Source organism: Protomyctophum bolini, assembly GCF_963924005.1.
Source record: "Protomyctophum bolini genome assembly, chromosome: 3".
NCBI classification, from domain to species: Eukaryota; Metazoa; Chordata; class Actinopteri; order Myctophiformes; family Myctophidae; genus Protomyctophum; species Protomyctophum bolini.
Window position 1 is genome coordinate 17,222,208 of NC_137864.1, and position 16,222 is coordinate 17,238,429.

A 16,222-nucleotide genomic window follows, 5' to 3' on the forward strand; every position below is an offset into this window, starting at 1 on the left:
GTGTGAACAGAACCAAATGGATAGCAATCTGAGAGAACCCATGAAAATAGAAGATACACTTGACTTTACAGAACACATAAAAGCTTTCAGATGTTCAGTTTGAGAGTGCATGTGTGTGAGAGAGAGAGAGAGAGAGAGAGAGAGAGAGGAGAGTTTGAAAACCACCAAATGTTTATAACATGTTCAAATACTGCTGTCAACTTTCAAAAGTATAAAGCGTATCCTAAATGGATGTATAACTCTGACAGAAAATGCACAATCTTTTATAGTCTCACAAGATAGTATTACTCAAAGTGTTAATATACGAAAATAAATGACGAAATAAAAACTACGCTATGATGAGTGATGACTAAAACTGAGACTAAATATATTGATAATTGTGTCAACAAATATAAACTAGATCCAGTAGAACTAAAAGACAAGTCATTTTAATTAAGTTTGGTTGCACTCTGCGACGCGTTGTGAGCTTGTAGATCGGCTGTATTCAGCATGCAACCTATTTTTTACAGTCTATGCATGCAACCAAGTCTAAAACCAGCCATGACGACACCATCAAGGCAAGCCAAAATATATTTAGTCGACAAAATCTAATGTAGATTTAGTCGATTAAAACCTTACAATATTTAGTCGACTGAAACTACACTAAAACATTTCAGATTACTTTAAAATTAGATTTTACTCAAAAGACTAACGACTAAAACTAAATAAAGAAATTGCTGTCAAAATCAAATCAGATTGAGAACCACTGACTGGTCTAGACGGATCCAGGTGGGGGTGTTTGTTGAAACTGCAGTGCTGCTAATCACTGCTGTCAACCTCCAGACTGCAACTCTTTGATACTTCATTTGATTTCTTATTTTCTTTATTAGATCCCCATTAGCTTACTGTGAAACACAGCAGCTATTCTTCCTGGGGTCTCTCACTCACTCACTCACACTCCACTCCACATCATCGGACAGTCCTGCCCGCTTTACTGAACCTCTCGCTGGCTTGTAATCGGCCCCGACAGCATGACCGCGGAGTCACCCGCGGAGTCACCCCACATGATCTGTGTCATGATGAGGTTGCCCTGGCCTTGGCCCCTCCTGGCCTGGCTGTCACACCGCCGCTATTAGGGACATGTCAAAACCATATTTATTGAAATAAGATGTCATACAATTGCTCCAGCACCTTCCTCTTTCCACTGCTGATCATGTCCAGCGCATGAAAGAAGCAAGTTATCGGCAAGTTAGCTGACGCGTGACGGGGTGTTCTAATCTCGCCATTTTTAATGGCTGTGTTTATGTTTGACACATGCTGCATAGAAGCATCGTCAACATGGGAAAAAGTGGTGGGAAGGGAACCCGTCGCCGACGGCTGTTTGCTTAACGATTTTGACTGCTACGGCAATTGCGTCATAGCAAGTACTTCAGCCTAGAGAAGCCGTCCTGAAAACCGTCGTTGCTTAAAGTCCCTATTGTCTACCATTCAGTGGCTCTCAAACTTTGTATGCATATACAGGTACATGTACTGTACATTTGATGCTCGATCTTGAATATTTTTTTATTCTCTCTCGTCTTTTGCACTCTTGCTTTCTTTCTGGGCCACTTCACCCCTTTTGCAACCACATCTTATTTGAACAGTGTTTGGGAGACAAGAAAGACTGGGGTTTATTTTTATGTGGGCAATATGTGTTTTTTAGATATTGTAGTATTTCCAAGTGTCTGCGATGTCACAGACACTGGTCTCACTTCCTTCCTGGACTACATGTTGTCTCAGTAAGACAGCCCTCTCCCTCTCCACAAGGTGGGGTGAGTGCATCAAAGCATTATGGTCATTGTAGTAATCCAGCAATCCAGTGAGTCAAACCCTAGTCAAACATTATTTACTGTCTATAAATACTAATAACATTGAGTGCCTTAAGTTTATTCCAGCAGTGAAATAGCCCTTTAATCTTTTAATCATTATTCTACTGTTGTTACTGTTATTATCTGTGCCACTGGTTCCTAAAGTGGGGTCGGGGGACCCCCAGGGGTCCTTGAGGCAGTTCCATGTGGTCCCAAGCTAAATGATAGTTTGGAACCAATTGGACCCTTTATGGGTCTGTAACTCTGCGTGTACAAACTTGTACACTGTCAGAGTTAACATTGATTTTACAATATAAATTGGGGGTCCTAGATAGAAATGCCATTAACTGGGGGTCCTTGAAATTAAACAGGTTGAGAATCACTGCTAGAGCCTAATCATCTTCTCTTATGGGGGCATTATCTATTCAAAAGGGGGTCCGTGGGATAATTAGTGTCAATTTGGGGGTCCTTGACATGAAAATGTTTTGTAACCCCAAACCAGTGATCTATGCTGCTGCATTGTCTGAAGGACTCTTATGAACCTGTACACAAGATGTAACAATAGAGTACATAACCTTGAACTTGAACCTTAATGTCAAGGACCACCAAACTGATAACTGATAAGTATAATTTGGCCCCACCTAAAAAGGTTTTGTGGCAGCCAGGTGTGTGTGTGTGTGTGTGTGTGTGTGTGTGTGTGTGTGTGTGTGTGTGTGTGTGTGTGTGTGTGTGTGTGTGTGTGTGTGTGTGTGTGTGTGTTACGGTATTCAACAATTTTGATATATTTAATATTTTCAAAATTGGCAGATGTACAAGCTTGTAGGCTAAATGTGCTATTTTAAGTGGTTAAAATGTAGTTCTCAAACATTTTAATTACAAGGACCCATTAAGCCATGGATGGACCCCCATCTGATACAATTCTTTATTTTTATTTATCTCTGGGACCCCAATCTATACCCTTTCAAAATCCTATGAACTAAATCTTAAGTTTAACCATGGACCATTTTCTATATGTCCACATACTCAGTGACATAACCGTAAATACTCAAGATTAACCTTACCATATTGATTTTAATACCCCCCCCCCCCCCAGACTTCACTTTGAGAACCAGATAACAAACAATATAGCCTATTTTCATTCAACTGTCAAACTGTAGGCTATAGCCGGCTGCCCAATGAAGACATAATTCGCTCGCTCTATGCAATTTGAGCATTGACTGATTGAAAACGGCTTGTACACTCCTACTCTACAATAGGCACATCACATGACACTATGAAAGCACAGTTTAATACAAGGTCTGCTGTTATTAGAGGATTAAAAAACCCCAAGAGACTATATAGTCTTGTTTCCATTGGTCTCCTACATTTTCAATTCATCAGAGTATTAATAAGGCGCACAAATTTGTGCAAAGAAGAAAACACTCGAAGCAGCGCAGCTGTGTAGGACAACCACCAGTATTTTAAAGCAAGAAATATTGCAATTACAACTCACGTCTCTCCAAATGTCTTTGGTTGTCCATCTTCATGACTTCATCTCGAACTGCATCAAAGTTCATTGGCCTATTTTCTTTATACATTTGATGTTCGAACTTAAAATCAAACCAGCGACATGCCAATTAATGGTCCTATATAGTCCCTCCGGGAGACCATGCAGGAGCAGCAGAGACGTGCCACATTCATTCATATGCGCAGTGCTCTTCTAAAATGCTGGAGTTGTTGCAATGCTTGTACACCTGATCCCACCCCCGCACACACACGCGTGCGCGTGCGCGTGCACTAATAAAGTGCGCGGTGAACGAACGAGCCTGCAGACTTCCTCACTTAGGGCTACGCTGTCACAATTAACAAACACACACACATAATTGGAAATTAACGATTTAATTGTGTTTGTGGCGTTGAAGCAGTTGGATTGAACAGTGGATGGAACATAGGATTGCATTTTATTTATATGCATTTTATATGCATGCATTTATGGTGGGCATAGCCTACAGTGATTATCTAACCTTATCACATCAAGGGCCTTATTTCCTGCATTTGTTCACAGAAAAAAAGGTTTTAAATAGCAGATGTGAGCATTGTGAATAGTGGTTTAAAAACAGATTTTGATGCAATATTATCCAATTTAGCTGGGGAGGGACGGTAGGGACCCCCAGAAACCCCTCAAGGACCTACAGAATCCTGACTTGACTGTTTTGTTTAAAAAGTGCCATAGAACACTATTTCTTTGAGCGGTTCTAGCCCCTCCAACATCTTTCAGAAATATGGTAATACTATATGGCAGTCTATGGACTTTTAATTACGTACAAAAAGCAGAACTACTTGCAACGGCAGCCATGCAAGTCTATGGACTTTTAATGTTTGTCTAGACTCTAGAGCACTTTAAACAAACAGATACGATGTTTGTTTAAAGAAGTGCAGCGCCCCTCACTTCACACAAGTGTGACAAGTGTGATTTTTATTATAATACTCTCTCTTTTCTGTCTCTATACCACATGTGTTCTGTTGACCCCCATAATTATCTGTATTTGGCCACGGACCCACATCTGAAAATATGTTGTTCCAGGGACCCCCCCAGAAGTTTGCTCTGAAAGACTATGTGACTAGTACAAATTTAATTGTGGATATCTGAAATTCATATTATGACTAGTATACAAATATAGTTTTGGATATCTGTAATTAGTATTATGACTAGGAACAATGCAATTACTCCTAGGAAGATCTTAATTTCTCCTAGGAAGAACTTAATTTCTCCTAGGAAGAACTTAATTTCTCCTAGGAATAACTTAATTTCGCCTAGGAAGAACTTAATTTCTCCTATAGGAATAACTTAATTTCTCCTAGGAAGAACTTAATTACTCCTAGGAAGAACTTAATTTCTCCTAGGAAGAACTTAATTTCACCTAGGAAGAACTTAATTACTCCTAGGAAGAACTTAATTACTCCTAGGAAGAATTTAATTTCTCCTAGGAATAGCTTAATTTCGCCTAGGAAGAACTTAATTTCGCCTAGGAAGAACTTAATTTCTCCTAGGAGTAATGTCAGTTGTTGATAGGAAGAACTTAATTTCTCCTAGGAAGAACTACATTTCTCCTAGGAATAACTTAATTTCTCCTAGGAGTAATGTCAGTTGTTGATAGGAAGAACTAAATTTCTCCTAGGAAGAACTTAATTTCTCCTAGGAAGAACTTAGTTTCTCCTAGGAAGAATGACAGTTGTTTATAGGAGTAATGTTAATTTCGACTAGGAAGAACTGAATTCAAGATATCCTGAATTACAATTTCTACTAGCAAGAATGCAGTTCTGACTAGGAGAAACATGGTTTTGGAATTCTAAAACATATATTACAGATGGGAGGGTGGTTTGATTAAATGTTAAATGGCTTGCCATAGTGGTTACACCCGACCCCCTGCCCCTGTCACCTTCAACACTTGTTGTCACCACAACTGGATAAAATGCACAGTGAGAACGTGACTACAGTGTCACTGTGATTATGATACATCACATCACAGATGTTTCATAGAATTATGCATGGTGACTGCTTGAGTCATAATATAGACTACGTATTCATATATTTATGATGAAAGGAGAGTATAGGGTCGTTCAGAGAGGTTTGTAGAGCATAAAACATTGGTGCAAACATGCTTGCACTCACACACGCACGCACGCACGCACGCACACAAACACACACACACACACACACACACACACACACACACACACACACACACACACACACACACACACACACACACCCACACACACACACACACACACACACACACACACACACACACACACACACACACACACACACACACACACCTTTCATCATCATACTAATAACTAATTGCTATGCAAATCGGTAGCCTGGTAGGTAGCCAGCTGTATGTGTCAGGCAGCTACAAAATCCAATCCGTTTTATTCATCTCTGATGTTCAATAAAAAGTAATATTAAAATAAACTAGATAAAGTGCCCCTCGGGGGCGCTATAATAGGCCAATGTGAAAAGGGTGCCATTTCTTCTTACGCCTTGGATGGCAATTGGATGATTTGAGGCATTTTGTTCCAAAAATGTGTTTTGCCAAAATCCACCTGTTGGTGGCGCTATAAGAGGCCAATGTGAAAAGGGTGGGATATATTCCTCAGCCTAGTAAATTGCACACTGCGTTCATGATTTGAGGCTTTTTGTTAAAAATGGGCCAATCCTGCAAACTTTGACAGCTAATGTTAGCCAATTAGGATGGAATCTGCAATATCGGCCAGATCCGGTTGAACACATGACTATAGAGATAGTGTGTAACGATTTGCGGGATATTTGGACAGAATCTGGAGGAGTAATATAAAAAAAAGGTTTTTCAAAAGTCGGCCTCCTGGTGGCGCTATAACAGGCCGTTCTGAAGGTTTTGTTGGCATTCAAGGAGTGTGTGTGCAAAATTTGGCATGGACCGGGTTAACGGTGCCGGAGATATTAGCTGTACATAGACGGATGGACGGACGGACGGACGTATGGACAGACACACACCCGGACGGACACACGTCACGGAGTGCAAAACATACTCTCTCCCCATGCTTTCGGCCTGGTGGAGACAATGACCAGCAAGCTACAGTGCTACAAAGTATATTCTCTGAATTTAAATTACTGTACAGTGTACATATCCCTATATGAGTATCCATAACACCCCTTCTATTCCCTATAACATCAAGTACCTTGATAGCCTTCTCAGTAAAACCTCAGTGTTTAAGGATCCATTTGTAACTCACAGACTGCACATACAAGTGTGTCAGAGTTCAATTTGTGTTTTGGGTTGGAAAACCTCTATGTCGACCTGTAGGCATGCAGCCATGCAAACATGTCGGTTTCCATGGTTTCATTTCAAGTTTCATTTCCATGTAGGCCTACAAATGGAGCCAATGGACCCCTAATAAGAGTCCATTTTGTTCCATTTGTACAAACTCAATAGTTATAGACCGGTAAGGGTCCATTGGTTCCTACTATCAATCATTTAGCTGGTAATGATTTTATTCATGCGTTGGACTGACACTGCTTTTCAAGGGTGATATAGTTCAGTTTGTGTGGCACTACGCGTGGTGCCACCAAAGCACATTATTACCAACAATTATTTAAAACCATTTGGTTTCGTTTAACACTCTCAAGAGTTAAAGGTCCAACTGTCCATCATTTAGGTGGGGACCACCTGGAACCCCTCAAGTACCACTGGTTGAAAACCACTGCTTTATAGTATGAACTTGTTGTATAAGAAGGCAACATTTAGTTGCCTTCTTATACAACATTTCAGAAGCTCTACTCTACAGGGTCAGTGGGGTGGATTATTGTGTGTGGGTGTGTTAAAGAGAGAGAACCCATTCTAGACAGGAACCCCTTTTGGGTTTTTTAAGCATTATGTTATACTTGTCTTTAGCTATTGAAAAATAGCAGATCTACAAGCTCATAGCACGCCAGCACGGCACCAAGTGCCGTGTTACAAGCTTGTAGATCTGCGATTTCTGTTACGTTTTTAACTCAAATCTTTGCTTCTGGGGGGTGCCTGGAACAACATATTTTCAGATGGGGGTCAGAGAAGTATTGAGCACCACTGATATAGAAACAGGTATTTCAGAAAACTGTCATTTTTACATTTTCAGGCCTAATGGGAAGAAACCTCAAGCAGTTGGGTGGTTGACTTGACTCTGGTTTATTGGAAACAGCAGTGCTGCAGGGATCAGTCAGTGGCTCTTATCATCACCTTTATGTATACTCGGAAATACAGTTGAGGGCAAGCCCTCATTTTCAATGTAGCCGAGGTTATATAGATGGGTGCTCTTTGGTGATGCCGGTAGAAAGGGTTTTTTTCTTAGTACTGCTTACTTCCCAATTCCCAAAAGGTGTAAACTGCAGACTTGTAAAGAAAAGGATTCCAAGGCACTTTGATGAAAAAAATATATGGATTTATTTTGAGCAAGGCAACACAAATTTGACCAACGCAACTGGTTCTGTAGTTTGTAGGCAAGGAAAACATTTATTTGAATTTTCTGGCATCAGACCCTGAAGAAGAGTTTAACAAGAGAGTACAATTAGTATAACTATTAGTATACAGACAGAGCCACTTGTTCTCCCACACAAGGATTCATCCTTCCCTGCCAGTTGGATCATTGACCACACAGCTGGCATCAGGGACAATGTTGTGCTATGCAACAATGAACAAAAAGATGTAATCAAATAAGCCCTTTTAATCATTCCACATAGTTAAGACAGATTGATAGTCATAGTGTTGCGGCTGCCATGCCCTGCTGTGTGTGGAGAAGCTACATTATATGGATGATTCTCATCCTGGAGTTTCTAATGAGGCAGGAGACAGCTGGAGTCAGATGAATCTGCCACACTGTACATCAATGTCAATTTATGCTTGATGCATAAAAGTCTGTCGTGTTCTGTGCAGACTCAATATTAGATTGTTTTCATAACATATTATGGTCAATAGAACATTATGAAGAAGAAAAAGTTGTAATTTGTTTTTATTCGAGTTGAAAAGGACAGGTCACAATAAATTAGTTGCAGATGCCGATATGTTAAGACAACAGTTAACATTTACGCTAGGAGTCCCTCTGCTTCTTCAAGGGCTCGCTCCATTTCTGCAGCCTCCTGTGAAAACAGCTCCCGCTCCTGCACCAAACCGAGCCGCGCTTCCGTCAAGTCCTTGATAGTTGTGTTGATTGCCTTGAGAGACAAAGGGAAGCACAAAGACAAGAAATAGCAATCGTTCATATTTTCTGTTATGTTGCTTCAAGTCCATGCATGCGATCCATGCAAATCATGCATGAAATCCATGTATGAAATGCAGGGACATCTAACACGGTCTAGCACAGTTAACGTGGAGTTTGAACTTGAATGGAGTTATTAAGAAGGGGAGTTTTAAATTAATATGAAATATCAAATTAAAGCAAGCAAGTTAAAAAACATTTAGATTTATACATAGAAAAAGAAAAAAGGAAATCCAGATAAATCTCTTAGTTAAAAGTTGTTCTTATGAAGCCGTTTTGTTCGTAGAACAAAATAATCATACGCTTGCATTCCCGAAGAGTTGGGAAATTTACTGCACAAGATTTTACGTAAATGGACAACTGTTTCCACATCAGGCTGGCCTATATGGAATATTGTCAGTGGATTTGCAGTTTTCAGTGCATGTGCAAAACAGGCAATACATTCTCATCTCAACTAACCGTTAAGTTAATTGCATAATGAGGAACGACAAAAGGTATAACACAATTCCCCCACTCTTAACTGGGTCTATATTATACTTTTCTGTTTACCATTAAGTGAGGAACTGAAATACTAAGCATAAACGTCCTTTGAGAACATCCCATGTAACACTGGTTGGACAATTTATAAAATGAAAACCTGTACAACTGAAATGGAGAGTTACATAGTCCAATCAATCAGACTTACCTCCAGTTGAACAACCTGCGTTGATGCCACGTCTCCAAACGTCTTCAACTCATTTAAAAGATCCCTGGATACATTCTGAAATTGAGGGTATGAAAGAGACATGGTGACTTTAACTTTACTCCTTTGTCTCCTGATAACTTACCTTACACCTTATGCCTTACCCTCCACAATCTGTGTGTAACTAATACATAAAGTATACTAATACTAAAGAAAATACTGTGAAAGATTTGTTTTACAAGTTGCAGGTCATAATAAAGTGTGTTACGAGTAAAAGTAAGTAATTTACTGGTGTGGGGTAAGTTCAACATTTTCGGTATCAAAATACTAAGTACTTGTGCAGAATCCAAGTTTCAAATGTTGAACTTTTGAAATGAGCTGATTTACAAGCATTGGGACACATTGTGAGCATTGTGTTCAGAGTAGACAGTACAAGTGAAAGCTTACTGTCTTAAGTTGAGGGCAAGCTAATTCAAATAAATGACGTACCTGCACCTCTCTCCTCTGATCTTCCTTTTGCGCAATTTCACCAACCGTCTCTCCTACAACTGAACGAGCGAGGAAAAACATTAGAAAATCAGATGTGCACGTCACTTATTGACTTAAACATCTTGTTTTGAAGTTAAGGGCACATATTCACCTGGATCAATCTTTGCAGCGATTAGGGCCACGTGGCAGTCGTTGAGTGATTTCTTCATGTTTGTGTTCTCCTTCTGGAGCTCACTGAACTGCTGTTCCAGCTCATCAACCCGTTGCTGCAACACAGAAGACTTGCAGCTCTATTTTCGTCCATGCTGAACCCCTTATCCCTAACTTCTTTGCCCTTTTTCACTATTTTGAAAAACATTTTTAATAGTTCCACTAGCCGATCTCCATCAACACGTTGTGAGCTTGTAGACTGGCTTTTTGAACTATTACTTTTTTTTTTCAAAATAGTAAAAAAAAAAAGAAGTTTAGGGATAAGGGGTTTAGCATGGACGAAAATAGAGTCTTTGGTGTTGTTCTTATAGAAACACAAATTGTGACGGCAAAATCATCATGCCTGGTGAAACCTTTCCCAGAACAATAACTTTTGCTATGCAAGTTAATGATGTTTTGCACCGTGCACTCGCTTAAAGATATATACATAAACAAGAACCATCAATATTTTACAGATGCCGTCTGCGGCAAAATACAAATCAATTCAGGGACCCTTGACATGAGGATGTTTGAGAACCACTGTGCTACATTTTATTCAAGTGCTCACTCAAGGTCTCCTCTCCTACCTGTGTCTCTGAGAGGTTCTTATGCAGGTCCTCGTTGTCAGCCACCAACAGCTGGTTCTGGTCGCGTAGCTCTGCCTGTTGGACACTTCTGGCCAAGGGTCTATCAAATCGTGCACAAGGAAAAAACTGAGCATTGGACGCAGCGGTTCCCAATCAAGTACACAGTAGGGACTAGGGATGTTAATAGTTAATCGATTGATGATAATAATAATAATAGCTCAAATTTATATAGTGCTTTTCTAAATACCCAAAGCGCTTTACATGGGAACACTAGGAACAGACTTTATTAAGAAAAAAAACAAAGCAAAACATTACAGATACAACAACAGTACAGGGTTAAAAAGATAAAAGGATAAACGAGACCTCAGCTGGGGAAAGTAAGAAATGGTAATCAAACTTAACAGTTAACAATTAATACAAAATGTGGCGGTTCTATCATTTCTGTGAATGTAATGCTGTCTGCACGTGCGCGTGGCCAAGGAACAAAATAATCCCCCCCCACCTTGGTAGCCACAGAAACACCTCTGCTTTTGCATGTGATGTGACGGACAAGTCAGTGCACTTTTCATTTTATTCCTCATACAAAAGGGTTATGCCATTGCCTGGCCCTGTATCTCTTAATGGTCAAATAAATATTTGATTAAGGAATATAATATGCCTTTTGTATCAGCCAAATGTAGAATTTGATGTTATACATTGACGGAAATTAAGATAAAAAATAAATAAAAGACACTTATCAACTAACCGGTTATGGTAATGGATCGATAAGGTTATCAATTAATGACTTCATGGATAATTCCCATCCCTAGTACACAGTAGTTCTTCCCTTATAGGTCGCTTCTGATAATTGAATTCATAATTTTTCACGTTGCCGTCGAATAACTACATCAATCTTCACAACTTTATGAAATTAACAAAGTGCACTGAGCTTTACATCCAACAAATTGACAGAAACCTTTGATTTGATTGTCCCAGTTTGTCATCTATATTAACATATTGGTGACCACAGAATTCAGAGTAACTGAGAGCTCACTGTAAAACCATGAGTTAAAAAGCTGTGCAAGTGTGATGGGACTGCTATCATAAAATACATTTCATGCCATGAACGGTATGTTTCGGATAGCAAGCAACCCATTATGTATTCTATCATATCCATGACATTTCACAAACACAGACATAAATAAATGCATGACTTACGCCACTTTGTTAGCCTTGGCAGCCACATTCTTTCTGCAAGACAACAATGTAGGAATACTATTATTAGTAAACTATATTTGTACAACATGCTTCATTGTAGAGATCTTTATACGTTCTGGCTCCACTCATTCTCTAAAGGCCAATAAAGGGACCCTAGAGTGGCTGAGGTATTTCATACATATCATCTATTACAGAATACGCTTGTAGTGTACCCACTCATTAATTAACTGCTGCAACTCGGGGTCATCTACTTTCATATACATTTTAAACTTGTGGCAGATAACATGTACATAACATGTACATAAGATGTACATTTTCAGTACAATATCTCCACTTTCCACATTCTCTGTAGGCAACGGGTCTGCATTCAGAGTAGCACTAAACACAATGTATGCTTTTGTGAAGTGGAGACATTTTACTAAATCCACGTTTTGCAGCAATTACATATATTGTGTATTGCTATTTTTATATTATATCCACCATGTCGAAGATGCGTCGCTTGGCGAAGAATGTCACTGCCTGCAGTATACTGCAGCTGCATTGTTATGTGCATGGAAACAATCTTGATTCATGAAACTGCATTATGTGCAACTTCACAACATTGAATTACAAGTAGGGGACAAAATGTGCAAGGCAAGCCACCTGCCTTGATAAATACAAATATCACCATTGGGAGAACGGAAGAAAGGTGTCAGAGTTGGACATTGAGATTGGTTAACTTACCTTGCTACAGGTATGTTATCCTTTTTGGACTTGAGGATACCATCTGCAGATAGAAGACAGACAGATAATTTTGGCTAATCAGAGACATGCATTATTGATGTGAGGGTAAGGGCAGGCAGTGGTTCTCAACCTTTTCAGACTGTGACCCCCCCAAATAATCATAATATATGAATTATATAAGCACCCCCGATAAGCACTTGGACATTTGGAATGTAAGAAAATAGCACATCTACAAGCTCACAGCGCCTATTATTTGACCAATATTTGACCATATTTGAATGACCAATTGGCCAGTTCTATATTGGCACTCTGGCTATTGGCGTGTGTGGTCAGATTTAGAAACGACTGTGATTACCCTATTGCTGTCCATTTCAATGACTCTAAAGTCTAAACATGACATTTCTTCTTTTCGTTTTATGGGTATAGATAGAACAAGTTTGCCTGCCCAACAGAGGCGGTAATCATGATCTGTTACTCAAACAACGTGAAGCATATTGGATCCATACCCTTCAAACCCTTCACCCAAAAGGGCTCAATGATGAACTGTTACTAAACGTCACGTTATAATTTGGCATGTTTTTCAGTCCTTTATAATCAAGTATATCATTACCTTTAAGGGCCCTATTTTGCCCTATACCCTCCCAAAAAATATTTTATAAGTTATTCACTCAAATAACGTTAAATATACAGTATAAGCACTTTAATTCAGAACTTCTTGCCTTTTTGAGTGAATTTGGTTTGTATATATTAATTTTATTCATGTTCTTTTCCCCACTCTCATTGTTTATATGTCATGAGAGCAGGACCTAGTGACTTTTGTCTCTTATTGTTGACTTTGTTGATTTTCTTAATGTATGTTTACAACCAATTTGTCTTCTTCTTATATGATGTTTTTAGAATTTAACTGAAATTATGTAAAAGTTTTTTGAGGTCCTTGTGCCTTTAAATGATGTCAGGAAAAATTGATGATCACCACAAGCTGTACCTCTAATACAACTCTGTCCATTGTGATTGGTTGATTCCTTTTCAAATGTTTGTATATAAGTAACTCTGTCAATAGGAAGTGTTATGCCTGAAGAAGGTCCGGAGGGACCGAAACGTTGCATTAAAAATAAAAATACTCTTGTACTGAGCAAATATACAGTGTGCGGGTGCATTCTATTATTTTCATTGATGTCCACTGGCCTACGCACCTGTGCAGATGCCTGACTTCTAGGTGTGCAAAGGTTTTTTCCTACGGCCAATATTTGACAAAATGTAGATCAGTGGTTCCCAAACTTTTTCATGTCACGGACACCCAAAATGACACTTATTAGCCCACGGACCCCCATTAGAAAATATATGCCAGGGACTCCCATAAGAGAAGACTTTTACAGCTCTAGCAGTGATTTTCAACTACATTTTCATTTCAAGGACCCCCAGTTTGATATGCAACAGGCTACTGACTCCCATTTAATGGCATTTCTATCTCTGAGACCACAATTTATATTGTAAAATCAATGTTAATCTAACTCGGAGAGTGGACCCATTAGGGTCCATTTAGTTCCATTTGCACATTCTCAGAGTTACAGACCCATAAGGGTCTTCCTCAAGGACCCCACTTTGGGAACCACTGATGTAGATGATTGAGCTTACCTGGTACAGCTTTGGGGATCTTTGATGCCATCTGAATTCAAGGTGAGGATTATCCACAACCTGCAGAGAAAATAATATTTTTATGATTATTGTATTCCAATATCATTCCCACCATGCTCTGATGCTCTGAACTGCCAAGTGTGACTGAATAGAAATGATGGTGTATTAGTATTCTACATAAAGATAAGTTGTGCTTTAGTTAGGCTTTTTACTGGGCCAGTTCCAAATGGCAGTCACGTGTAGGTGTTCTTTTAGAGAAGTTTTGAAAGAGGGTAGGTAGGACTAGGGAGTCACACGTCTTGGCTGTTGGTAGGGCATTCCACATTTTGGTGGCATACCAGGAGAACAAATTGAAACCCTTGTTTGTGCCGAATCTGGGTTGAACGTGATTTGTGGACCTCCCTCTAGTGCCCATTCATTGCAAGTTGCTGTCTTAGGGTCTTCTACCCTGAGCATCAGCATAGCATAGCCTACATTTCAGTTATTTGTAGGGTTACCAGATCCAAACTGTTCATTTGAGAGACAGAATTATCGCTTGTGTAGGACATGCGACAGGGTTTCATAGCAAGTCATTACTTAAGTATTGTCTATCATTGTTATTAAACCACTCTGGCATCTCACATTTTGTTTTAAAATGCTAATTTTGGCCGATTTGGTACTGTAGCCTAGGCTAGGGGATATTTCTTATGTTATTTCAACAGGCTTAAAAAACACATCTTGCTTTACAACAGAAAGCCAACTATTATGGGACTAACTATTATTAGGGACACTGATGCCTTGCCTGTCAGTCACAATGTGGGGCAGGGTCTCAATTTGTGGGACGCGGACGCCTGAAAAGTGTTGGAAATGAGGGACTGTCCCACGCAAAGGGTCTGGTCAGTGGTCACCCTAGAAAACGGCAGATCTACAGGCTCACAATTATATGCTGCAGGCAGGCAGCAATGCAGCATTGATTGATTGAAGTATTTATTAACAGTTTGCAGAATGGCTACATTTCACATGAAAGCACAATTCAAAGACTGTTACTGTGGACGACACACTGATAAAGCATTACACTTGTTTACAACAGGGTCCACCATTTTCAATTAATCAGAATACATGTAACATTTGCAGTATTGATACTTTTAGAGATGCGATAGCCCTGAAACATGACTGACATGATTATCGTGAAGTACGAGCGTCATGTGAACCATGGCTATAGAGATGCGAGTACTTTTTCCACCACAGTAGCCTAGTCCTATAGTGACTCTGAGTGATACATTTCATGTAGCCTAGCTGCGAAAAGCTCTACAAAAAGAGCTACAGCCCAGACACGACAATACTCCAACAATACCGTTCACTGTCACTTCTACTAACACTAATAATGTGTTCAACAATACTCTAAGTTAACTTTTCCAACAACACGCTTACGTGGATTTGTAGGGAGGCTGATGACCAAAACAAACAACAAGAAAGTCGAGACTCGAGAGAATTTGAAAAAAGTGCCGCCGTCGCGCGCATTGGTGTCAGCCTTGCCAGATTTTGCGACAGATATAAGCGACCAGGTCAAAAGAAGCTCAAAATAAGCCAATCCACTAAAACGAGCAATTTAAATATAATACGGTATTCATCAGCTGTTTGATGAATCATCTCCTATTTTCCCAAAAATTATTGGAAAAAGGTTAATAACAACAACAATAATAATAATAATAATAATAATAATAATAATAATAATAATAATAATAATAATAATAATAATAATAATATAAATCTCGTATGGGGGTCCATATATATCCAAGGTCCCTGGCACAAAATATGTTCAGATGGGGGTCCTTGACTGTGCTTGACAAGACATGAATGCCCAAAAAAACCGCAACCACCGGTCCACCACCACCACCAATATTTTCATTAAGCAACTTCACAGAAAAAATGCCCAAAGTCGCGTGTAATAAGCCGAAATGGCAACACTGCTTGGTGCGTTGCGTGTGTTACGCCAAACTTTGTGACCCTGATAATTACTGTAACCTAGTAGTACGCATGCGCGATGGCTATAAAATAGAGAGTGGGAGTGCACGCCATACTCTATGGTGCACGCATGCGTTTGGCGGAGAGAGGCGGACAGTTCAAAACAAACCAAGGTAAGGTATATATTTCAC

At 39.5% G+C, this 16,222-nt stretch overlaps 1 protein-coding gene across 2 annotated transcripts; it reads right to left on the reverse strand.

Annotated features, from left to right (window-relative positions):
* Positions 1 to 7,522: 7,522 nt before the first annotated feature.
* knstrn (kinetochore localized astrin (SPAG5) binding protein) lies at positions 7,523 to 15,596 on the reverse strand. 2 transcript variants are annotated; one of them, XR_013963779.1, is made up of 10 exons: positions 15,498 to 15,596; positions 14,088 to 14,147; positions 12,453 to 12,495; positions 11,730 to 11,762; positions 10,533 to 10,632; positions 9,908 to 10,022; positions 9,757 to 9,815; positions 9,271 to 9,345; positions 7,920 to 8,541; positions 7,523 to 7,559 (listed from the first exon to the last, which is right to left on the reverse strand). XR_013963779.1 is itself a non-coding variant. In XM_080759171.1 (9 exons), exons 2-9 carry the CDS (start codon positions 14,116 to 14,118, stop codon positions 8,413 to 8,415), a joined length of 585 nt encoding a protein of 194 aa, XP_080615297.1. In that variant the 5' UTR covers positions 14,119 to 14,147; positions 15,498 to 15,596; the 3' UTR covers positions 7,848 to 8,412. The 2 variants fall into 2 exon arrangements, 1 of the variants encoding a protein (XP_080615297.1); XM_080759171.1 differs by lacking the exon at positions 7,523 to 7,559 and having other exon boundaries at positions 7,848 to 8,541.
* Between the last annotated feature and the right edge of the window lie 626 nt (positions 15,597 to 16,222).